The sequence below is a fragment of the Ricinus communis genome, chromosome 6 (assembly GCF_019578655.1).
Source record: "Ricinus communis isolate WT05 ecotype wild-type chromosome 6, ASM1957865v1, whole genome shotgun sequence".
NCBI classification, from domain to species: domain Eukaryota; kingdom Viridiplantae; phylum Streptophyta; class Magnoliopsida; order Malpighiales; family Euphorbiaceae; genus Ricinus; species Ricinus communis.
Genome location: NC_063261.1, coordinates 26,522,659 through 26,547,052, shown reverse-complemented (window position 1 = coordinate 26,547,052; position 24,394 = coordinate 26,522,659). Strand labels below are relative to the sequence as shown.

General features: G+C 31.2%; 2 protein-coding genes, 1 long non-coding RNA gene and 2 other non-coding genes across 5 annotated transcripts; all 5 read right to left on the bottom strand.

Annotated features, from left to right (window-relative positions):
* Positions 1 to 115: 115 nt before the first annotated feature.
* Positions 116 to 3,511, bottom strand: LOC8264246 (cyclin-L1-1). Its single transcript, XM_015725700.3, has 8 exons — positions 3,105 to 3,511; positions 2,918 to 2,999; positions 2,384 to 2,524; positions 2,117 to 2,286; positions 1,270 to 1,534; positions 618 to 1,023; positions 470 to 505; positions 116 to 365 (listed from the first exon to the last, which is right to left on the bottom strand). Exons 1-8 carry the CDS (start codon positions 3,254 to 3,256, stop codon positions 295 to 297), a joined length of 1,323 nt encoding a protein of 440 aa, XP_015581186.1. The 5' UTR covers positions 3,257 to 3,511; the 3' UTR covers positions 116 to 294.
* A 3,985-nt stretch (positions 3,512 to 7,496) lies between these two features.
* Positions 7,497 to 7,583, bottom strand: TRNAF-GAA. Its single transcript has one exon. It is a non-coding gene; the product is annotated as a tRNA-Phe (tRNA).
* Positions 7,584 to 12,779: 5,196 nt separating this feature from the next.
* Positions 12,780 to 15,486, bottom strand: LOC8264259 (chalcone--flavanone isomerase). The gene is made up of 4 exons (XM_002529665.4): positions 15,137 to 15,486; positions 14,892 to 15,050; positions 13,234 to 13,457; positions 12,780 to 13,113 (listed from the first exon to the last, which is right to left on the bottom strand). Exons 1-4 carry the CDS (start codon positions 15,237 to 15,239, stop codon positions 12,910 to 12,912), a joined length of 690 nt encoding a protein of 229 aa, XP_002529711.3. The 5' UTR covers positions 15,240 to 15,486; the 3' UTR covers positions 12,780 to 12,909.
* A 317-nt stretch (positions 15,487 to 15,803) lies between these two features.
* On the bottom strand, positions 15,804 to 17,318 carry LOC125370454. Its single transcript, XR_007216453.1, has 3 exons — positions 17,132 to 17,318; positions 16,436 to 16,504; positions 15,804 to 16,324 (listed from the first exon to the last, which is right to left on the bottom strand). It is a non-coding gene; the product is annotated as an uncharacterized LOC125370454 (long non-coding RNA).
* A 4,789-nt stretch (positions 17,319 to 22,107) lies between these two features.
* On the bottom strand, positions 22,108 to 22,179 carry TRNAP-AGG. The gene has a single exon. It is a non-coding gene; the product is annotated as a tRNA-Pro (tRNA).
* Positions 22,180 to 24,394: the final 2,215 nt, after the last annotated feature.

Genomic DNA, 24,394 nt, shown 5'->3' with positions numbered 1-24,394 from the left:
CTGGGGTAACATAGCACCTAATATTCAGCATTATTATCATCATTAACATGGCAGCTATGCTGTATTATGGTAATTGACAGGATATCACTAATGGAAATGGAACTAGAGAGAAATGTGGAGCAAGTAAACTCTGCATCTCTTTTCAAATGCACTGCAAAACTATCAGAATTATAGAGTGAATCTGAAATTTAATTAACACAAACATGTTACAGAAATCATATAATATACAACTAGAGCATTTCTGATATTTTCAGCATCTTCAAGTGAGAGAGTGCACACAAAAAAATGATCGTTTTAAGCATACGAGTGATGTCGATGACGATCCTTCTCCCTTGAATAGTAAGAAGAACTGTGGTATTCACGATCTGAAAGTGTAGAATAGTTTCAGGAGACAGCGCTTGAAAATGGAGAAAAAGTGAAAACAATATGAGATAATCATAACTGCTGAAAGAAAAATTCAAATGCATACCTCGTGAGGAATGATATCTTGATTTCTCTGAATGTCCTGTATTTACATTAGAAAATCATATAATTAGAGAATGAGCTAGAAGATAATTAAAGCCGAATTGTATGTGTTTGAGAACTAGGCTAACAACCAAAGAGACTCAGCAACTGACCTGAATCCTTTCTATCCTTTGAACGACGACCTCGATCCTTGTTTCTCTCTCTTTCCCTCTCAGTCTCCTCCAAATCCCTTTCCCTATCAGAATCTCTGCCTCTCTCACGATCGTGGGTCTTTGTTCTATCTCTCTCCCTTTCCCTCTCTCGGCCCCTATCTCTCTCTTTACTCCTCTCCACACTGGACTCTGCCCTGTGCTCAGACTTGGATCTTGGAATAGGCTCATCTCTTGCCTCTCCATCAACAGCCTTGGACTCATCGTTGCTCTTCTTGGAATCCTTCAGCTTATCTAGGGCCGGTTTCACAATTGGGCCTCTGGAACCCCCAGATTCAGCACTAACCCCAGCTGGTGCTGCCTTAGGAGCCGTAGCATCATTAGCTGGTGAGCTAGCCTGTGAAACTTCCTGCAGAAAGCACATTTAACAAAAGACGCCTCAGTACTATATGATAGGCCCAATATCTTTTATTCCCTGAAAAAATATTAATGCAGCAATCCCAGCAATTCTTGAAGTTGTGATACTTTTTTTGATCGCAACCAATTCTTCAATGAGAAGAAAGCAATTGTTAATATTGTGCAAGCCAAAAGGTGTATACCAGAAACAAACTCAAATTTTAAAAAATAAACGTTATATAAAAGAAAGCAAAACCACCTTTGGAGTTGCTTGTGAATCTGAAGACTTGCTAGAAAAAGAAAAATCCCCATCCTTGCAGACTGATATGTATTTCGCCTTAGGAAGGCTGTACAGGTGAGCCAGAACTCTGCAAACTTCATCAATACCAGATTTATCCGCATCAAATGCCTTCCACCATGGTGGGTTCTCAGGAAGGGGTACTTGGAACCTACGCGCAGCAGCATATACAACCCCACAAGCCACAACTTCACTCTTGAAACGAACACACAAGGTTGTACGCAAACTGATACAAATAGATAGTGAGAGTATAGAAAAAGAGAACCAAACTATAAAAAAAGAAAAAGATTGCAAAATTAGAGAGGAAGTAACGGCTAATCATTAATGACCTAGTAGTATATCACATGTAACAGGAGTTTCATTCCATCCATTATTCTACCTTACTTGCACTATAATCTCATTGATACCTTAAATCAAATAACCACCCTCAACCTAAACAAGCTAGAATACATCTCCTCCGTTGTACTGCATGCTATCTCTTCATCAAATGATGAAACTTGTTCTATAGTAGAACACAGAAAACAAACTTCAGCACTCTTGATTCATAAGCCATTAGAAGGTAAAATATTATCTCGATTAATCATTATGAGCCGCAAAGTGAGCTAATAAAAGATATTTTCTTTGTTTGGGTGTGTTTGCTGGACAGATGGGAGGGACAGGGGGGGTTGGGTTCATTTTATTGCTTCTAAAACTTTTATAGTCCTCCTAGTCTCTATATGCAGTGTGCTAAATTCCTGAACCCTGAAGAACTGCCAAAAGAACTAAAGAAAGATGTATATCCAAAATATTAGATGGTGTGATTAAGTACCTATCATTTGCAAGATTCCAAGCTTCTTGTCTCAATTCTGGAGGTGTTTTAAGGGTGACAAGGTAGTTTGAAATGAATTTGTGAGGATGCTCAACATGACAAACGAAGCCCATCTCTTTCAATATGTGCCTTTCTGTTCTGCTCAATTCCACCTTCAACTCTGCAAATTTCTATTCACCAAAATAGAAGTAAGTAAGCAAAAATTTTAGTCGGACCAAAACTAATAGCTCAGAACCGAATCGAAGAATATGATATCAAGATACTAACCTTTGAATTTAGGTCAAGAAATTCAATGGGTAAATTCTCCCTCCTGCACTCCATTCTATGAAAAACAATAATGACTTGCCTTGATTTCCTAGGGTTTTCCTCAAGCTTAGATGCAAGCCAAACGCAACTAGCCGCAACTTTCTGCAAACCACGTCATCACACCCTAACGATGCATTAGATAAACAGCATTTAACTCCATTGGCACTTCCTCCACTCTAATTTGAAATATATAAACATAATTACTTGTTAACATTTTCACAAAGGCCTTGTTCGGAACAGACCTTGAGCTAAAGTTCAATCCTATTGAATTCTTGCAGCATAATGTCATTTTGGGCAGAAATTCCTTTATTAACGATGAGTTTTTCCAAAACAAGAATTAACTAAATAGAAATCCGTTAAATTAAGCTCTTGCATTATTGAGACTTTCCAACGACACTCAAAATAAAACTTAACGAACCATTACACCTCAATCTCGAAACAACCAAATTCAATATAAAAAAAATCGTTACATGATTTAAAGGGAAGAATAATAACCTTCACATTGAAGCGCCCAAATGACTTCTTGCAATAAAATCGATGGAATAAAACTTGACCGGTGGCCATCACAGCTTGAGGTCTGAAACAAGGAAAAAGAGAAAAAACCCCAATAAGAATTGAGTTTAGCAACTATTATCATACACTGAAATTAAACCAGAAAAAGAAAAAAGCAGAGAGTACATACAGTTTAAGTAAAATTCCACTTTCTTGAATCAAGTCGCAGCCGTAAATTCTAAGAGTAGTTTCGGTAGCTTCATCAATTCCATCTTTCTTAGATGGTGAGTTCTGCAATTGCTCGTCGGTTAAGTAAAAATTATCGATTGCAGTGTAAATCATCCTTTTTTAGGGTTTTCAGGTTTTTGATTTGGGTATTGATTTCAGTAGGGAAAGGAAATCTGTTTGTTCTCTTGGCAAGAAGGAGGGAAAGAGTGAAGGACGGTAACTGATAGGTGGCCTGTCGTTGTATCGACGCCGTCTACTGGCGGCTGCGACAGCCTCACAGTTCGAAAGTGAAACGAGAGACTTTTTTGAGATTGAAAAATAGAAAATAACGGGAAAGAAATTTGGGCGTTTTTGTTAAGAAGAGGTAACGACACACTTTTGTTAACGTTTATGCAAATTTGATCCTCATTTTTATTGTTAAACAAAAATTGATCATCTTTTTCCATAGGCTTAATTGCAAAGATTGACTACAATTCGTTTTCTTTGGTTAAATTTAATAGTATTTTGGCAATATAACCATCTATCAACTTTTTTTAGTAAAATAATAATAATAATAAAAGAAAGCGACTAATAATAACAATCTTTATTAAATGTATATAAACTCTCGTTGCTGCAGAATATATGTAAGAATATAATTTAATCGAGACTGAATCTAAGTTCATCACCGCAATACCAGCAGTGATACATTTCAAAACACATTTACTTTTACTTTTACTTTTTTTACTTCCATTAAAATCCAAATCAAATCATTAAATCTTTAAGGGGAGATTCTAAAAAATTTAAATAAAAGTGTATTCAGTGAAGATTTTAATGGAGTTTAATAGTCAAAAGTGTATTTAATAATTATTTTTAAAAATTTCAAATAAGTCATATGGAGTATTTAATATAGACTTTTGAAGACTTTAAAAAAATCTATAAAAACTAGAAGATATTCAATTACAGTTTTTATAAAGTCTTTAAAAATAATCTAGTCGTTAAAAAGTCTTTGACTTTTATAGACATGGACTTTTATATATTTTAATGACTTTTTATGCATTTCATGAATAAAATTTTTTAAAATATCTTTCACTTTTTTTCAAAATTTTAATAGACTTTTATTTTCTGAAAACTCATCTTTTTTCTTTTCAAATTTTTATGTATTATAGTACTCATTTCTTTTTACTATATTCTTCATTTTAAAATATTTTAAAATTAGATGAAACTCATAACTTAAAAATTATTTACTAATAATATTTTTTTTGTACTCACACATACAAAAAATTAATTAAAATTTTTAATTTAATTTTAGAAGAACTCTTATAAAAATATGAATTTGAAATGAAGCATCTAGTGAATTTTTTTGAGCAAACAACCCACCTATATATAGACTTTTAGGTTTTATTAGAAAGATTATTTGGTTAATTTTTTTATTGGTAAGCGTAATTGTCAGTTTAACTATTTTCAAATAATTTGTAAGAGTGATTACTGTTGGTTTAAGTATTTATTAAATAAGTGATAAACAAAATATAACAAGTATGACATGAATTTGATGGTTTAATTGGAGAAAAATTGTAATATAATAATTTTAAAAAAATTATTTTATTAATTAAAAAATAGTGTTCATGTTGTGAGATAAAAAATTTAAAAATTGTATGAATATAACACAATAATAAAATAAAATATGTTACTTGTATATGAAGTTGCATATAATATTATGTGGAATAATGTTTAAAATAAACGTAAAAAAATAAAAAAAATTATAAAAATAAAATGATTAAATTTATTCTAAATAATTAAATAATAGATAAATAATAGTATGTAAAAATCAATAAAAGTCTATCAATGTCTATAAAAATATTTTTAAATAAAACCTATAAAAGTCATTTATAAAATTATAAACTTTATAAAAATTATTAAAAATTTAAAAACTCTTTAAAAATAATTTTTTAAAAAATAATTTTTTAAAAAGTTTAATTAAATACAACCTCCTAAATATTTAAAGAGAGATTCTAAAAAATATAAGTAAAAATACAAAACTCATTTCTCTAAGTTCAAAGTATTTGATCATTCTCCAATAAAATATGCATTCTTGAGATTATTGACTTATATATTGTGTTTTGATTTGAGATCTCATCGTCAACCTTAATGATGGCAAAGATCTCCTTAAGACAAACCTTCTCGAAAGTGTTAAACATCAGGTTGGGTAAGTAAGACGAGCTCGAGAACAAAAGGGGAGTGGGGTGAGTTCTCACCTAACATTCTATACACAAATTTGTAAGTGATTCTTTTTAATATATCAAACTCGGTTTACCTATCAGTTCATGTATCTAGCTTATACTACTTTGCATGCTTTGTTTACGTGTTCTTTTTCTACTTTTGTTTGGGAAGAGTCCAATTTTTTATTGTTTGACCATAAATTTAACATTTGTGCAGTTTAGATGCTTTCTCTGTGGTTCATGATAAGTTGGATAAGAAAGCATTTGGATTTTATGTTGGACCCTGGCATCATCTATGTTGAATGTACCCATATGTTAAAAAAATTTAAATATTATAAATAATAAAAGATGAGATATCTATTAAATTAAATTGAAAATTAAAGTGTTAAAGTGATCAAATGATTGAAATTTAGGTATTTGTATATGCATTTAGCTAAAATATTTGGAAGAGTTTTACATAATTAATTTGGGATTGTTGATAATTGGATTAAGCCTTCGACCGGATTGGTCAAATTGAATGTCGATGCTAGTTTTCATAAAGGCAATAATATATATATAACTAGGATAAATGCGCTAACTATGGATATGATGCTGAAAATAGACCGATTCTATATCACTCTTCAATTCGAATTAGCAAAAGTAATGTCTCCTTGCATAATATGGATTCCAAACATTTTCATTATCTGGATGTGAATGAGTCCAATTACTTATCCCTCGTTCTATTAATGAACTATCTTTCCAGGCTTCATATTAAGTATGAATAACTAATAATGAAAAGAATAAAAATTTAATAGCCAAGATTATACTAGTTTACTAAATTCCAGTACATGTACAATTTCTCTTATGTGAGCCCACTTAGCTCAGAGGTTAGAGCATTAGATTTGTAATGCAATGGTCATCGGTTCGACTCCAATAGCTGGCTTTTCATTATTTGTTTGATTTTTACATAATTGATAATATCTTTTTGAAATCAAAGAACATTGAAAAAGCTTCATTCTGCTTTGCCAAGGGGGACCCATTATTATGTGGTAGGAACTTCAAATTATGAATAAAAGTTCAAAGTTAGAGTAGTTAAATCTCTACGGAACAAATCAAGAACAAGAAAAGGACCTTTTTTCTATATACATTATTGGTATGTATACAAAAAGGTCTGGATATTGATACAATCCATCTCATTATTCTTTGTAGTATACTACTTCAGTAGATGTTATTTCATTTATCATATTTATCCTTCAGTACTTCAATTTTAATTTAAGTTTTTAAAAGTTTAAAAATTCAATAAAAGTAAAATAAATAAAATAAGGAGTTTATGTCATGTTACCTAGGGCCTCAGTTCAAAAAAATACACCGTCTCAGGGCTTTATCGAGACTCACCAGTAAAAGGCCTAGGGCTGGGAGCGATTTTAGAAATCAATCACGCTCTGGTAGAAAATCTCAATATCATATTCGTTTAGAAGAAAATAAAAATTACATTTTCATTATGGTCTTACAGAATGACAATTACTTAAATACGTTCGTATCACTGCAAAAGCCAAAGGGTCAACATGTCAAGTTTTACTACAATTACTTAAAATGCGTTTGGATACATTCTTTTATAATTGGGTATGACGTTAACTATTCCTCGAGCTCGCCAATTAATTAATCATAGACATATTTTAGTTAATGGTTGTATGTAATCGGTGCAAACTCTTAGATATTATTACAGTGATGGATGAACAAAAATCCAGAGCTATGATTCAAAATTATCTTAAGTCATCCTCCCAAGAGGAATTGCCAAAATATTTGACTCTTGACCCATTTTAATATAAAGAATTAGTCAATCAAATAATAGATAATAAATGAATTGCTAGTAGTAGAATATTATTCTCGTCGGACTTAACTCTAACTAAAATAATAAGGATTTGGATAATTTTGCTCCCTATCGCCTAATTAAAGAAAAAAAAAAAAGAAAGTAAGGGTTTGGTTTGATCATGGGGTTTTCTCCCATTCATATATCATAGATATATAGGGATATAATTTTTTCCAATATTTTTTATACTATAGAAATTAGGAATAGAGAATCCATATCAAGAAAAGATCTAACTATTGGAATAAAGGTATCAATTATTATGAGATTTGATACATTTCGGTTAGTAACATTGATAAATTAGGTGAAGGTACGGAAAGAGAGGGATTTGAACCCTCGATAAATAAAAACCTACATAGCAATTTCAATGCTACACCTTGAACCACTCGGCCATCTCTCCTACATAATGACTATAGCCTCGAACCCGAGTGAATCACGAGTCATTCATATTAGATTATTGAATAGGCATGGTACGTAAAATCAATTCTAACCAATAAAAATAGAAAATTTTAATAAAATAAAGAACTTTCCTTCGAAATTGGAGGATAAAGATTTTTTTTTTTGTTTTTATGAAAAACTCTTTTTAAAAAGCAATAAAGATATGAATCTATTCGTGTTTGTGAATTTTGTAAAAATGGCCCTTTTTTCTTTTTTTGATATCTATACCGGTTTTAATCATTGGATTGGAACGATATGTTTTTATACTATTTTGTACTGTACAACTACTTTTTTATGGGATCCTTTCCTCATAGAGGTAATTAAAAGAAATTATAAAATGGATTGCTACTTATGCCTAGATTCCGAATAACTAGAAATTTTTATTGATAAGACCTTTTCAATTGTAGCCAATATCTTATTATGAATAATTCCAATAACTTTAAGAGAAGAATATGCATTTACTTATTACAAAGATGGTGTGATTTAATTTTTTTTATTTACCGCTTCAAGTCTTAGGAGAAAGACACATTAGTCGGGATAGAAAGATTTGAAATAACTTTATGCTTGTTGAAGGTGAAGTTTACAAGTTTATAAATAAAACAATTCCTTTTTAGCCTGTGATCTGGACTATTTCCTTCTCGAAGATGAAGCTTATCCCCCATCGTCTCACTGGTCGACCTTGACCCCTATTATTTTGAGGTCATATCTAGTATTCAAAGTTTGCCTCGATTTGGTATTGCTCTCATGGCCCGCACCAAAACAGTGCTTTACCTTTAGATGTTCAATCAAATGTTGCGCCTCAAGGCATTTCGGGAAGAACTAGCTAGCTTTAGGTTCGAGTGGCATTTCACCTCTAACCACAATTCATCCACTAGTTCTTCAACAGCAATCGGTTCAGAGCTTCACTTAGTTTCACTTTAGCTTCATCCTGGTCATGGATAGATCACCTAGGTTCGGATCCATAAGCAGTGATAGTTGTCATATGAAGACTTGCTTTCACTTCAACTCTGGTGGGTTCCCTTAACCAAGTCACTGCCTATGAGTCGCTGGCTCATTCTTCAACAGGCACGCAATCAGAGCTCGGGCTCTTCCCACTGCTTGGGAGCTTACGATTTCATGTTCTATTTACTCCCCGATGGGGGTTATTTTCACTCTTCCTTCACAGTAATACTTCCCTATCGGTCACCCCAGGAGTATTTAGCCTTGCAAGGTGGTCCTTGCTGATTCACACGGGATTCCACTTGCCTTATGCTACTCGAGTTAGAGCGTAAACTAGTAATGCTTTCGGCTACTAGACTCTCGCCATCTAGGGTGTAACACTCCACCCTTCGCCTAGCAACACAATGCTTGTATTGCTCTCCTACAATCCCTTTTTCAAGATTTAGGCTGCTCCCATTTCGTTCGTCGCTATTACGAGAATCGCTTTTACTTTTTTTTCCTCTAGTTATTAAGATGTTTCAGTTCATTACGTTGTCTCTTACCTGCCCATGGATTCAACAGCAGTTTGAAAGGTTGACCTATTCAGGAATCTCCAGATCTACGCTTATTTTTAACTCCCTAAAACATTTTGTTGCTTATTACACCCTTCCTCGTCTCTAGGTGCTTAGGTATACACCGTAAGCCTTTCCTCGTTTGAAGATCGCCCTTAAATTTAAGGTTATGCCATCCTAAGGTGTTATTAAATGGAAGGATCTTATAAATGTCCATGAATAGTAAATTGATAAATTATAGATCGAACTACCGAATCAGAAAAATGGGATGCTATCATATAGCTTTATACCGGCTAAGTTCACGAGTTAAAGATAAGCGGACTCGAACCACTGACATCCACCACAGGGTAAACCACCGCCTTTCGGGCCCCCCGACTGATTCTACCATAGAGGCTAATGATAGACAATAACTCTCCCCCGAACACAGCTTACAACTTTCATCATACTGTGCTCTCCAAAGAGCAACTCTTTTTAAAATCTCAAAAGGTGTTGAGTTGGAATCCTATTCTAACAAAGGATTCTTGCGGTTCTAGAGGATTCAGTTACAGGAAATCTAGGAATGGAAAGCTTATCCCCCCTTTTCCACCTACTCCATATACTTTTCATTATAAAACCAATAAACCTGAAAAAGGTGATTGTTTTGTGAAAGAATTTTTGGGCTTATAAAAATTGGAATTTGTGTTTGTGAAAATTATCGAGTAATCATAAATGAAAAAGAAGACCAAAAGTTTTATGAACAATGAGGAGTTGAATTTGTTAATTCTCAGATGCGAAGATATCAAATGGGCTACATCAAACTGGCATGCCCAGTAACTTATATGTGGTATTTTGAAACGTCTTCCTAGTTATAATCGTTTAGATAAACCTCTTAAGAAATTAGAAGACCTGGTATATTATGATGTGTGATTTGATCGAAATTTTGATTTTACAGTTTTAAAATGAAAAACTATCATCCCATTTATTTTAGGATGCCATGGATCTGACATGTCTCTAAAGAGGAGTAACATGAAGCTCAAAATTATGGGTGTATTCAATACTCCCCAATAAAAAAGAAATTGGTCTATGGTCAATGCAGTAATGAAAAAATAGGAATTCCTAGTTGTACCTCGTGAAAACTGACTTTTTTCTTTTTATTTAAAAAATAGAAAAAAACTATGTTTATACTCAAGTAATCAAATATTTCATGATTACTGGAGTTTATACATCGCATATAGTCTTTAATAGCATCATGGCATAACTGTCGAGGTGAGTTCGTGATCTAAGAGATCAAATAGAAAGAGACATAGACAAATACATCCCTTATGAATTCTAAGGTAGTAGGATTTTATCATTCGAAGGGAAGTAGACGACTCAAGAATTTCACATTTCATTTAGTTAGTAATTCTAAAAATTGAATAAGTTGTGATAATTGAGTAAAGAATTTAGGAATTCAAAAAAAAAAAAAAGAATGAATTAATGAGAGCGTGCTTGGTGTTCATTATTCATTTAGAACTTGAGTAAGGAGTAGCTCTTGTTTGGGTTTTTATCGATTTTGAAATTTGAAAGTAGGAACCTTTTCTTTCTATTTGGTATAACTACTTGAGCCAGATGAGAGGAAACTTTCACGTCCGATTTTGAAGGGAGGAGACCTACAGTATTGGAGTATATGATCCTATCCCAATTTTTCTTTTGTTAGGACCATAGCTAAAAAGCCTACTCTTTTACGATTATGAGGTTCATTCGAATACGAAAGTCAATCCTGGAAATACAATATTCCCCTTTTTTTTTACTGCCCAAGGCTTCGATACATTTTGAAATCGAGAAATTTCTACAGGAGCTGGTGCCATTAGAGAACAATTAGCCGATCTAGATTTATGAATTATTATAAGATTATTCATCAGTAGAATGGAAAGAATTAGGGGAAGAAGGGCCTACAGGGAATGAATGGGAATATCGAAAAGTTAGAAGAAGAAATGATTTTTTGGTTCGATGCGTGAAATTAGCTAAGCATTTTATTCAAACAAATATAGAACCAGAATGGATGGTTTAATGTCTATTACCAATTCTTCCTCCCAAGTTGAGACTGATCATTCAGATAGATGGGGGTAAACTAATGAGTTCAAATATTAATGAACTCTATAGAAGAGTTATCTATCGGAACAATACTTTTATTGATCTATTAACAAGTAGATCTACGCTGGGAGAATTATTAATGTGTCAAGAAAAATTAGTACAAGAAGTCGTGGATACACTTTTTGATGATGGAATCCCTAGAAAACCAATAAGAGATGGTCATAATAAGGTTTACAAGTCATTTTCGGATGTAATTGAAGGCAAAGGAGGAAGATTTCATGAGCCTATGCTTGGAAAACTAATTGATTATTCAGGGCGTTCTATCATTGTCGTAGGCCCCTCACTTTTATTACATCAATGTGGATTGCCTCGCGAAATAGCAATAGAACTTTTCCAAATATTTGTAATTTATGGTCTAATTAGGCAACATCTTGCTCCGAACATAGGGGTTGCTAAGAGTAAAATTCGAAAAAAAGAGCTAATTGTATGGGAAATACTTTAGGAAGTTATGCAGAGGCATATGGTATTACTTAATAGAGCGCCGACTTTACATAGATTAGGCATATAGGCATTCCAACCAATTTTAGTGGAAGGCTGCACTATTTGTTTACATCCATTAGTTTGGAAGGCTGCACTATTTGTTTACATCTATTAGTTTGTAAGGGATTCAATGCAGATTTTGATGGGGATCAAATGGTTGTTCATGTACTTTTATTGTTGGATGCTCAAGTGGAAGCTCGTTTACTTATGTTTTCTCATATTATTTCATGGGCCCTTCTTTTTTTATTTCAGCATATCGACTTACACCTAGCTATAATTATTCTTTTCTTTTCTTCATAGATGAGTTCCGCCGATTTTCACATATCGAATTTACATATACAACATATATTACTGTCAAAAAGGAATTTCTTATCATTTAGATACTTCAATTCAAAAAAGTTAAAAAATTAGAAACTTGAAAAAAAAAAAAAAGGATTGGGTTGCACCATAAATATGAAAAAGTATATACATATCATTATTTGGTTAATGATGGAAGAGAATAAAGAAAGAAAAAGAAAAAAAGAAAGGAAAAAATAATAATAAATAAATAAAAATAAAGTAGAAGAGACCATATTCCAAATCAACAAATTCAAACTTAAAAGGTTATTAGGAACGATAATGGATGGAATTTGATGGCTTGTACTAATCGTGCACCTTGAGTAATCCTATCCTTATGAGTGAGTTGTTTGGTATTCGAGATAGGTCCGTAGAAAGTTAATTTGAGTAGGCTCATAAATTGGCTAAACTTAGTACTATAATCTCCATGCCTATAGAATTCACCGAGAACCTTCTTTTTATTTTAGATTTAATGTAATTTTCTTTAGGCACATTCAACTGCGCCATTCGGTTTTCCTCACAACGGTTTTTCTTTTTCAATGAGCTAAGCTTGGAAAAAGAAATATATTTGTTCCTTATTAATGAAATCCAATTTTTTTTCTTAAAAAAAAGGTGACAAATTACATCAACTTTAGGTTAGATTGGGGTGCCAATTCCAGATTCACACGATTTCATTACTTCCATTATAAAGCATGCAAATCCCTTTTTGGAATCATCCCTTCCCTTAACCCAAACCAGAATTTTACAAATAAAAACCTTTTATCTATTATAAATGGGACAAGGTTTAACATAGCCTCTTCCTTCTCCCACAGTTTATTTCTCTCCACTACTACAATAACATCTCAACTTCTTAGCAACCTTTTACAGCTTTTAACTAGAAGTAGTACTATCCAACTTATCTGTTTGAGTACTTTTTTCAAACAAGTATGCTAACCTTGCAGCTACACTCTGTCTTGCTGCAGGAGAAACACCATGCTTACCTATAATCGACTCCAGGATTGCCTCTGAAAGTAATTTGTTCTCTATCAGTCCATTCTCAACTTCTGGGATTGACCCATCTTTTGAAAAGCTTATCTGTAATCAGCAAGGATACAGAATATTAGAAATATCAGCAAAGGCTTAATTTAAAGAATGATCAGACTTGAAAGGTTACTGTATGCAATGTTCAGATGGTGCAGTTCCTAAATTACTTACCGCAACCGATCCATGAGGCAATTGTGTGAAAAGAATAGAGGAACCAGGAGGAAAATTTTCTTCTTTGAAGATTTCTAAGAATTTATCAATAGCTTTAGCTTCTGCATCAGTGTAAATTCCGAAAGATTTCCAAATTGCAACACAATTTTCTGCAACTTTCTCCGAGTACTGTTGACCACTTAAAGGCAAGATCATTGTTACTCGGATGAACTTCTCATATGGACCTTCAGAGACAGATGATGAAGATGATTTTAGTAATTGTTCGTGAAACATTTTAGAAAATTCATATTAAAACTGTTGCAACAACATTTAACAACTCAGAAACCTTGTTCCCACAATTTGAGCTTTTGTTAATTTCAAGCTGTGCCTTCTAATAGGCCTCGCAGATATAACTTTTGTTTCTAATGAGACAGAACAAATGATTAATAACTACCAAGTCAATATACGTAGTACTAATTAAGACAGACTCTGACTTTCAATGAGAAACCTACTATCAATTTAAAATAAATAAATTGAACTATGTTTTATTTCTTATACCTTCGGAGATCAATCTTAGGTGTATTCCATTAAGAATATTTGCATATACAATATGGAAAGAAAATAGTTCAGCCCCATGATAAGCAATAAATTATTGAGATGACGGGGTAGTTGGGGATCAACAGTGAGCCTATTTGGTTTGGTACAGCTGATTATTATTACAACTGGTGTCAGATATTCAATAACTGATAAATTAAATTATTTAATAAAATTTTATTAGTGGTTATTGATAGTATATATTAAATATATTTTATTTTATTATATTATATTTAATAATATAAATTAATAAAAATAATTTATAATAATTAAAAAATTTATAGTTAATTTTTTTAAGTTCAATTGTATTTATTATTAAAAATATTTATAAAATTTCTTTTAAAAATAAAAATTTAAATTTAAATTCTACTAATAAAAATTTCTAATTTTAAATACTATAATTTTAAATTTTATAATTATTTAACTATTAAAAATAATTTTAAAATAATAATTATTTATTTTAAAATATAAAGTTTTAATTATATGAGATCAATTTAAAATAAATTATCATTAATAAGTTAATAAGGATAATAATGTCTAAATAAATAAAAAATCAAATCAGCTATCAGCCGATAAGAAAAAGCTCTAAAATAAAATTACAACCAGCAGCTGATTGAAAATAGAGATGATACAATCAGCAACTAGCTTGAGAAATGAAATAGCAATCGGTTGCATCAAATCTCCGAACCAAACACTCTCAAACCTCTAAACTAAATACTCTCGAAGAGTTATTTTTTATTTGCAGCTTTTTATCAAAAGCTTTAATATAGTTATTCAGTGAGAAACAACTGTCAACTGCATCAAACCTCTGAATCAAGCAGTCGCGAATAATTGTTCCCATTAGCATATTGCTGGACTATTTATACAGATTTTGTACAACAGAATTGCCTATTCTAAGGAAGAGGTTGCAACAGAACTGATATGTTGAATATTTGAATAAGCTGTACAATTTGAATGGGAAAGAATAAAATAGTTTCCTAGAATCATGGAGTGGGTTCTCTGTCAATCCATTACCATAGCAACAATCACAAAGTAAAATAATAAACAGCTTAAAATAGAAAACAAGGTATCAAAGTAAATTTTACCTGTGACAATTTCTCTGAAGAACTCAACAGAATCCGTGAGCTCCTGAGCAGTCTTGCCCTTCCACTTCACAGCCAACAAAGGCACAGCGTCATCCTCTAAATACACCCCAATCGCAGTAAACTTAACGAACTTCCCTTCGATCTCCAATCCTCTAACCCCTAATAACAAAAACCCAAATCATTAATTTAACAAGCAACAGCATCAAAAGGGATCAATAAAAGGTTGATAATAATTAACCATAAACCTGCGCCAGCAAGGAAGAGGGTTTTATCAGAGGCAGGAGGCTTGACCGCCGGCGGGAAAGAGACGGCTTCGATGACAATGTGAGTAGCTGAAAGAGGAGACATTGTTGATTAATAATTTCAAAGATGGGAATGAAAGGGAAAGGATTGCAGTGTATATTTATAGAGGAGGAGTTGGTTAAGGACTAGGACTAGGAAACAGAAGCAGTTTTACAGTTACCTAAGGAGATGGAATTAAAGGCGGGTAATAGGAAAGGTGATGAGAAGAGTAGATGCGAACACGTGGTTTGATAGTGAGGTGGCGGAGGATGGATCGTGGATTTCACCAACCATATTCTTTATCAATTATGATTACGGTTTCCTACGTTGACTTTAAGATTTGTGATTTCAATCAGTAGTTAAGACTTGTTTATCAATGGACTCTATATTCAAAATTGAATAGATCTCTTGTAGAATTCCTTTTTTTTCAGAAAATTATAAAGTTTATTACAAGTTCTTTTCAACTTGAAAATATCTTCATTTACTTCATTCTAAATAAATTTTGTCGTGAAGTTTTAAATATCTATATTTATATTATATTATATATATGAAAACAAAATTTTAAATTTGTTTTTTTAATAATTTTCTTATAAATCTTTTTATATTTTAATGAATTAATCTATTATTAAAAATATTTAAATAAAAGAATTACATCTCTTCGTTAACTACTATTTAATAATTATATAAGATGGTCTATTTAATTTATTTTATTATTATATTCTTCATTTAGAATATTTTCCTATTTTAAAAAGACCAATTACGTGATGCTCGGTGCCTTTCAATTAGCTAACGTCATCGTTCAGTGGAAAGGAAAGTAAAATGGAATGCACCAAGTATCCTCTAAATGCCGTTTGAATCTTAATAGCTGCTACTTCCTCTCTTGATTTTCCAGAGTAACGTGCCGTACTAGTAAGCCGAACAACCTCAGCAGCAGCTTGGGCAGCAGCAACAGCTGCCTCAGCAGCCACAGCGGTGGCAAGTGCCACAGAGTACGCATGCTTGCTCTGCTCACTCTCAGCTTCAGTTAATTTAACATCTACTGCAGGGCGAGGTGGAGGAGGAGGAGGAGGCACAGAAGCAGCTAATGCAGTTTCTTCATATGAAGAAACAACTGGATCTGGATCCTTCTCTTGCTTCTTTGATTTGGATTTCTAGTTAGACAAACAAGGAATCCAACTTTAGATTTTACATTATCAACAAAATTGAAAGAGTCAAAGGTACATAACACATATTGGTGATACAATGTTAAAAGTTACACAAACCTTAGGTCTGAGAGCTTTCCTGAAAGCAGAGAACCAACCCCTTTTTTCCCCATTTCTTAATCGCTCATCCTGCTTGGGATATAAACCAAAAAACAAAGTGAGATAAAATCATAGAGAAAAAAGTAAAATTAATACAGAGATATTTACAGGTTCAAGTGCTCAATTCATTGTAAAGTAATTTTTAACTGACCACAATCTCAAATTACACATCAAAATAGAACACAAGGAAAGTTGTCAATGAAATTACAGAGGCCAAACCACAAAGCAGAAGAAACAAAGAACCCAAGTCATTTAACTACAAAATGTGTTAAAACAACCAAAGTTGGAAACTTTAAGGGAAGAGAAGTGAAAATTAAAATATTAGATCTATCAAAAGCAAATACACAAGCAATTAAGAATTGAGTACTACGTATAGAAACAAAATACATTCCTAAACAAAACAAAAAATGAAACTTTTAACCAAATTACTCAAATAAAACAAGCAAAATACAAAACAACCCACATGCCAAAATAGCAAGATCTTCAACAAAAAAAAGAACATAAAACCAAAGTTCCAAGTTTCAAATTTGAAAACAAACCCCAGAAAAGCAACGGACAAAATAGAGTGATAAAGAATGAGACAGACAAGAAAAGAAAAAAATTGGCCGAATGTATAGGAAACCAAAAATAAAAATCCAAAATTGTTTTTCCTTTTACCTGTGCAAGAAAACTCTGTAGATCTCTGTTGAATTAGAGGAACATCTCAATGTGTAGACAAAGAGAAAAAGAAAATGAAAACAGAAGTTAATGAGCACGCGTCTGTTATTTTTATGAGATGTATAGTTAATCTACATTCAAGAGTTTGTGTAGCTCTTTCGATTATTGGTTAAGCATTAAACGACAATTTCTTTGTCAACCACTCAATAAAGCGACGAGGATAAATTGCAAAATTGTATATTAGTTGTATTGATATTCATTTAACAGTATTTGTATCTATCTTCAACTCTTTGTAACTATCTGATATTATTATTATTATTATTATTATTAATTAAATTAAATTACTTTACATACGATTATTTATACTAATACTTACATGATATGTATATAAAATTTAAACTACTTATCGTTTGAAGTATTTAAATAATATTAACTAATTAAATTTATTTTGATTAATAGATATCTATTAATTATATTTAAATTAATTAAATTAATAATTAATAAAAATAATTTAAATCTCTTTATATGGAGTATATAATTTCCATTTGATATTTTAAAATTATACTATAAATTTTATCACTGAACGTAGAAAATTATTTTATATTACCAAGTTGCTTACAATATACATAAATTAATTTTTATATATCAAATACAAAATATTATATATATGAATTATATGCTTGATATAAATATATATAAAAACTCATTAAAAATAATATAAAAGTGTTAATTATAACCACATATAGGTAGTAGCAGCTATTTAACTACCACTTAGTGACTACTCTCCTACCATATGGAAACCAAAACAATTATATAGAAATTAGCAATAACATAGCTAACATATAGCAACTATAATGAGTAAATTATATTTTGTCTCTTCTAGTTTTCTATTATTTTTAATTAGTGAGCACGGACAAAATGACAACTATAATACGTGGTCGCTATTTAGAAATCACTTAATGTGATTGCTATTTTTCGTAGCCATATTAAATTTTGGTCACTTTGAGCGATCACTTAGAAATCATTTTTGGTGGAACATTAAAAATAATCCTAGGGCTGTAAACAAACCGAGTCGAGTCAAATTTTAATAAATTTAAACTTGGTTCGTTATTATTTTGCATGAACTCGAACCAAACTCGAATTCAATAATTATAAACTTGACTCGAACTCGAACTTACTTTTAGTTTGACTCATTAAAATTTATTTATTAATATTTAATTTTATTGATTTATTTAACAATATAGTTTATTTCATCATGTCTGTAAACGAGCTAGTTCGCGAGCTAATGAGCCGAGTATTGACAAATTTGAGCTTGGTTTGTTAACACTAACGAATCTTTATTAACGAGCTTGGATGAGCTTTTACCGAGTCGAATTCCGAAATAGCTCACGAGAGAGTTGGTTCGTTTACAGTTCTAAATAATCCTAGCTAGTCAATGCAGGGTCGACCTATCAGAAAGCAACCAAAGAAGCTTCTAGGCAATACACTGGAAATGAGAGAGATGCACCATTAAGGTCTCAGCAAAAGCAAATAACCCATCTCGGCACCTCTATCATCCATGCGAACAAAGGAGGTGGAGCTCCCGGACTTCGCCTTTCCGTTATATCAATTAGCTCCAATATAGTTGGAATCTTAGCCAATTCAATGAACACCTTATCATACCTATGTTTTGAGTTATTTGAGGAGCAACGACTTAAACTCCCAGTTTTCTTTAGCGATGAAGATGCCTTCTTGGAGGCTAAATTTGATGAATCCTTTTACGGAGGATGAGTTTCTTTGATAATTAGTAAGTTTTTTTAGATTTGCGAGATATGATTTTTCTAATTTTATATGAAAATTTTAAAATAGATTATGTTTCCATGATAGATACATTTTGAATATTCAAACTTTTTGAAAATATATAAATACGTGTCAAAAATTTTAAAAGGTGTTGTTTATTATTTATTTTTATTTTTATTTATTTTTAGAAACTTTGAAAATTTTTATTCAAAAAGTTTTCATATTTAATTTGATTTCCCACTTTGAAGAAGGATTTTAACTTTTTCGTATTTATTTGACTTCCTATTAACAGATTATTCTCAACTTATTTCTATTTTATAATTCTTTTAATCTTTTTCTATTTTACAATTTTTTTTATTATATTAACACTTCTAATTCTTAATTGTTTTATATTTAAAAATTCAGATAATAATATAAATAGTCATTCAAAAAATATCTATGTTTTATTTTGACCATAAAATTTTAATTTATTTTATTTGAATTATTCAACCTTAATTTTAATAACAATTAAGAAATTGACATTCTGCATTTTTCTTTTAATTACTTTTTTATTAGTTATTTTTGCCACGTAATATTTTATTTGTAAAGCAACAAAATCGAAACACAATTAAAGTTAAATGATTAAAATAAAATATATTAAAATTTTATAGTTAAAATAAAAACTAAATGTAAAATTTAAAGACAATTTATATTTCTATTCTTTTAGATTCTTTGATTAATTCACAAAATATATGATTAAAAAAATTAAGGAATAATCTTGATAAAGAAAAAAATCGCTATATATATAATTAAATAAACTAAAGAAAGAAAAATGAGACGTAAAAGAAAGAATAACCATATATATATATAAAAAAATAATTGGATAGGAAAAACAAAAGGATGTCTATATGTATATGACTATACAAATTTTTAAAAAATTTGAAAACTACAGTTATGAATAAACATATTGGACAACAAATTTCTGCCATGAGAAGAAACAAGGAATTTACACAAGAATTAAACTCATTCATTAAAGATTTCTAATCAAAGAACTGAATCTTGCAAAAAGGTGAATTCTAATGATAAAGTGGAGATGAAACAACTAGAAGAAGAAACTGATAAATAAATAAAAGGTTTTGCACCAAAAAAGTTCCATCACCTCTTATTGTTCGCGGGTAAAGTAGGAGAATTCAACCAAGTCTTGGTTCGATAAACAGAAAAACAAATGAAGGTGAAAGCCAAATTGCTAAGGCAGTTAACATAAGGGAGATTGCTAGAATTTATTTTATTGTTTAGTTGAAAATTAAAAAAAAATTCATTTCATTTAAAAAAAGGATAATGATCTAGAAAATAAAATAAAAATGATAAAATTGAAAAAAATATTTTTGTGTTATGAAATACATTGAATTACTAATATGAAATTCTACCTAATTTGATAGAATTTAGTTTAGCCATATCAAATTCTACACATATTTGATTATGTACAATACTAAATTAATTTTCACTTTATTTAAAATATATAAATTTTAAATTCACAGATAAATTGTGAATTTCAACCAAACAATGTCTACATCAATTTTGCTAAAGTCCTTATCAAATTTCTTGTTGCACAATAATAATTTTACGAGGTTATTTGCCACTAGATTATAATCAATTGAACCTTGCTTCATGAAGAGAAAGCAAATGTAGAAGTATGAATTACTCATTCAATAATTGAATGTGCTACGCCAAAAGTAGCCAAGTCATTCCCCAACTGAAGCCCCTGGTTATCAGCTTAATTAATTCTACAAGTAAGCAAGGCTACTTGTCGTTGTGTAAAATGGTTTTTAACAAAATATTCATTCTTACTTTTTTTTTTATTAAAATAAAAAAATGGTTTTCACAATTCGGAAAAACTATAAAACGGCAATTAACTGTAATTTTTTTTTGTAGTTTTTTTCTTTCAAATTTTTCCATAATGAACATTCTAAATTTGAAAAAATAGGAACTAAAAAGATAAAATAGCTAATAACAATGCGTGTAAAATTCTTAACTTCTGTCTCAATGCAAAACATGAACTTTAGCCTCACAAATATGACACGGATTATATTGTGGCTAACCACATTGACCATGGCTAAATCCTGTTACTGAGCTCCCTAAAAAATTGGTGTTGGTGGGTTCAGCAATCTCACATTTTAGAAGTTACTTCTATGAGTTCTATTTATCAATAAATTTGGAGGAAATGAAATTCGAAAAAGAAATTCATACTTCAAAATTTAGTCACCTCCCTAGCTGAAAGCAACCAAAATAAGCTTTAGGCGCAACCCGCTACGAAGTTGCGTTTTACACCTCAACGGTACAAGAACGGGCTGACCCTTCCGGCTACCTCCATTGGCAGATGGTGTTTCATCGTCCATCACTGCCGGAAACATGGGAGGCGATGGTCGGCGGCTCTACCTTTCCCTTTATGTCACTAACTCAGCTTCATTTTTGTAGGAATCTTTACCAACCCAATGAAAACTTCATTTTTCATGCCTGTCATACTAGGGGATGAGTATGAAATAATCTTGTTTCTATTTAACATTCGAGCTGATTTTCTTTGATCATCCTCCTGATCAACAGGTGAAATAATAGTAGTTTTGCAGGATATATATATATGATGATACCACTAAAAATGAAGCTATCTGCTGTACAGTAATGAGTTTCCGACGAACGTATGGACTTGCAGCAGAATACTCAAAGAAGTGATCTTGATAATTGAATTAATCAAGAAAAGTATTGTTGGATTCAGTTCCTTGGACTTTATTACAGACTAGAAGGTCAGATAAGGAGAGGCGGGTGTTTCCATCAATGTTTTCCATGTCAGGAAATGTCATGGTGTAGTTGCCATGTTTTTTCTTTTCCTTTTTTTTTTTTTCCCTGGTTGAAAGAAGATGGAAGAAATGCCTGCTAGAAATTGTTGGCTTTGCTGCTGGACATATGATTAATTGTCTGAAGGTTATATTTATATATTTAAGAAGATAGGGAAAGGAGATAACAAGGTTTCTAAGTAATGGAAAACCAAAAAAGAAATTGACAAGAAAAAAACATGACAGCAGCAGTTGTAATAATATTTTTAGTGATCAAAGAAATTCGGTGAATGGAAAAGGGGCTTCAGGATTTCTAGAAAGAATAACTGATTAAAAAGAAAAAAGAAAAAAAAAAAAAAAAAAAAAGGGGGAAGACATTTGATAAAAAACGGGGCATTCCGAGAATTGAACTCGGGACCTCTCGCACCCTAAGCGAGAATCATACCACTAGACCAAATGCCCTCCACGTGATTGCGGCTTAATTGATAAAATATAATAAATGAACTTCTTACTAAAGTTAAATTAAAACCTCTAATTAACAAATCTGAATTGGTGAGAAATCAATAACTAAATGTCCTCCAAAATTCTGCTTTACTATATATACTTCCGTTTTTATATTTTAGAAAATTAGTATTTTTTGTCTCACTCAAATGATTATTTTTTCTTTTCTTAGGGATGATAATTATTCTTATTATTGTTAGTGATTATAAAATGAATTATAAAAGACATACAACAACCAATTTGATCTCTGATTTTTCTTGTTTCTTTAATAAGGTAAACCGATTCCTAATATTTATGGAGTAGTTTCTTTTAGAATTGGCACTTCAGCTCTTTGATTGATTTTATATACTCTATAATAGCAAATAACTAGACTATACTTTAAATGATGTATAAATATGAGAGATAAAAGGTACTTAAATAAAAAAACAGAGATGAAAATACATAATAAAGTATAATTTAATGTAGTATTTGTAATTATTCCATCCATTAAATTCATATAAGTTTCAGTTTTTGCTACATGCTATATATATAGTCAACTATTTCTTATGCATAATATTTTTAATATTAATAACTTTAAATTCATTAAATATATTAATTATTAAAGAGTGGACTATATATCCATTTATAATATCGGATAAATAATTGATAATTAATTCCGAATAAACGCAGAATAAACCGATAAATGAATAAATAATTTAAAAATAGAAAATTAAAAAGGAAAAGAAAAATGTACAATTAAAAAATTAAAATCTAGTCAAGACAGGGCCTAGCTAAACGAAGACAACCTAAAGAAGAAGACTTTGTCAACATGCTGGTAACATCTTGAGCCCTACATCTGAAGGGTCTTAGCAGACCCCAGTTATGACTTTTCCCGTTACTTCGTTTACCGGAAACAGCCAACGCCTCATCATCAACCTTCTTGGGAAACATGGGAGATGAAGTCTGCTTCCTATTCTGTCTCTCTCTCAAGTCACTGAGCTCCATTTTTGATGGAATCTTTGTCAATCCAATAATAACCTTGTGCTTCTTGCTTGAACTACTCCTTGTTTGTACTGGGGGCAAAGCAGGTTTGGAGGATGATTTATTTGCACTGGTCTTGTTTTGGTTTAACAATCCAGGTGACGAGCTTGATGGAGAAAGTAATGGGTTGTTGTATCTTTGATCATCATCATCATTTTCTGTTTTGCAAGAAATGATTTTCCCACAAAAGATTATATTACCTGCTGTAGAATTTGGTTCTGATGAAGTTGAAGATGTGAAGAACTCAAAGAAGTCTTCTCCTTGCCTTGAAGGAGAATTTGGCTGCTCAATACTACTTTCCTGGTCACAAAGAGCAAAATCACATAGAGAGAGAGCATCTTCAAATTCTTCAATGGTGTTGTTATTTTCCATTCTGTGTTTGGCTGGAAAGAAAATGAAATTGAATTGAAGAAGCAGTAGACAGCAAATTAAGATGGTGTAATTTGATAGTTGGATTAGCCCAAGACCGTTGCATATATATGAAGGAAGAAAAGGAGAGAGACAGGTAAGGCTTCTAGATGAAAAGATTATTTTATTAACATCAACACAAGGAAGCAAACGACTAGGTAGCAGTATGGGGATGAGTTACTAGAAGAGTTGACAGTTAATGACTTAAAAAAGGATAATAAATAAATGATTTTAAAACCTTCAAATCAAGGATATATAATATATATATATAATTTATGAAATGAGTATTGGACAAGGCTTTCTAGAAAGAAGTATACAGCTAAGTTTTGATGTCTTAAAAATTTTAATGTTTTTGAAGATTCTTGCTGTGCTGGCCAATTGCAAACTCTTTTTAGAAGGGTTTCATTGAATTGGGAGATACTATATTTTTCTGAAGTAGAGATACAATAAATATGTTTCAAGTTAAAAAATATTTAATTTAATTTATTAATAACTTATTTATCATTTTAAATTTTAATAAAAAATAAATCATTTAATTAACCAGAATCAAAAGAGAAAACAGCAGCTAAAAAAATATTTATCAATTGCCTTATATAGATAGTCAGCTGCTATATATTATAGTTTTTATTAACATGAATAAAAAGAATGTCACAAAAAGAAGTATACAACTGAATTTTTTTTATCAACAATCGGTCTAATCTCCTAAGGGGAGTCCTTTCTGTGGTTCTTTCAGCAGTTAAAGACTACC

Bases quoted from the DNA above. Each gene is read 5' to 3' on its own strand.
- LOC8264246 (XM_015725700.3), bottom strand. From the start codon at position 3,256: ATGATTTACACTGCAATCGATAATTTTTACTTAACCGACGAGCAATTG. The intron at 1,535-2,116 runs GTACTTAATCAC...TATTTGTATCAG, and splicing joins TGGAATCTTGCAAATGATAG to TTTGCGTACAACCTTGTGTG. The intron at 366-469 runs GTATGCATTTGA...CTACACTTTCAG, and splicing joins AAGATATCATTCCTCACGAG to ATCGTGAATACCACAGTTCT.
- LOC8264259 (XM_002529665.4), bottom strand. From the start codon at position 15,239: ATGTCTCCTCTTTCAGCTACTCACATTGTCATCGAAGCCGTCTCTTTC. The intron at 15,051-15,136 runs GTTTATGGTTAA...TTTTGTTATTAG, and splicing joins CCTCTTCCTTGCTGGCGCAG to GGGTTAGAGGATTGGAGATC. The intron at 13,114-13,233 runs GTAAGTAATTTA...TGCTGATTACAG, and splicing joins TGCCTCATGGATCGGTTGCG to ATAAGCTTTTCAAAAGATGG.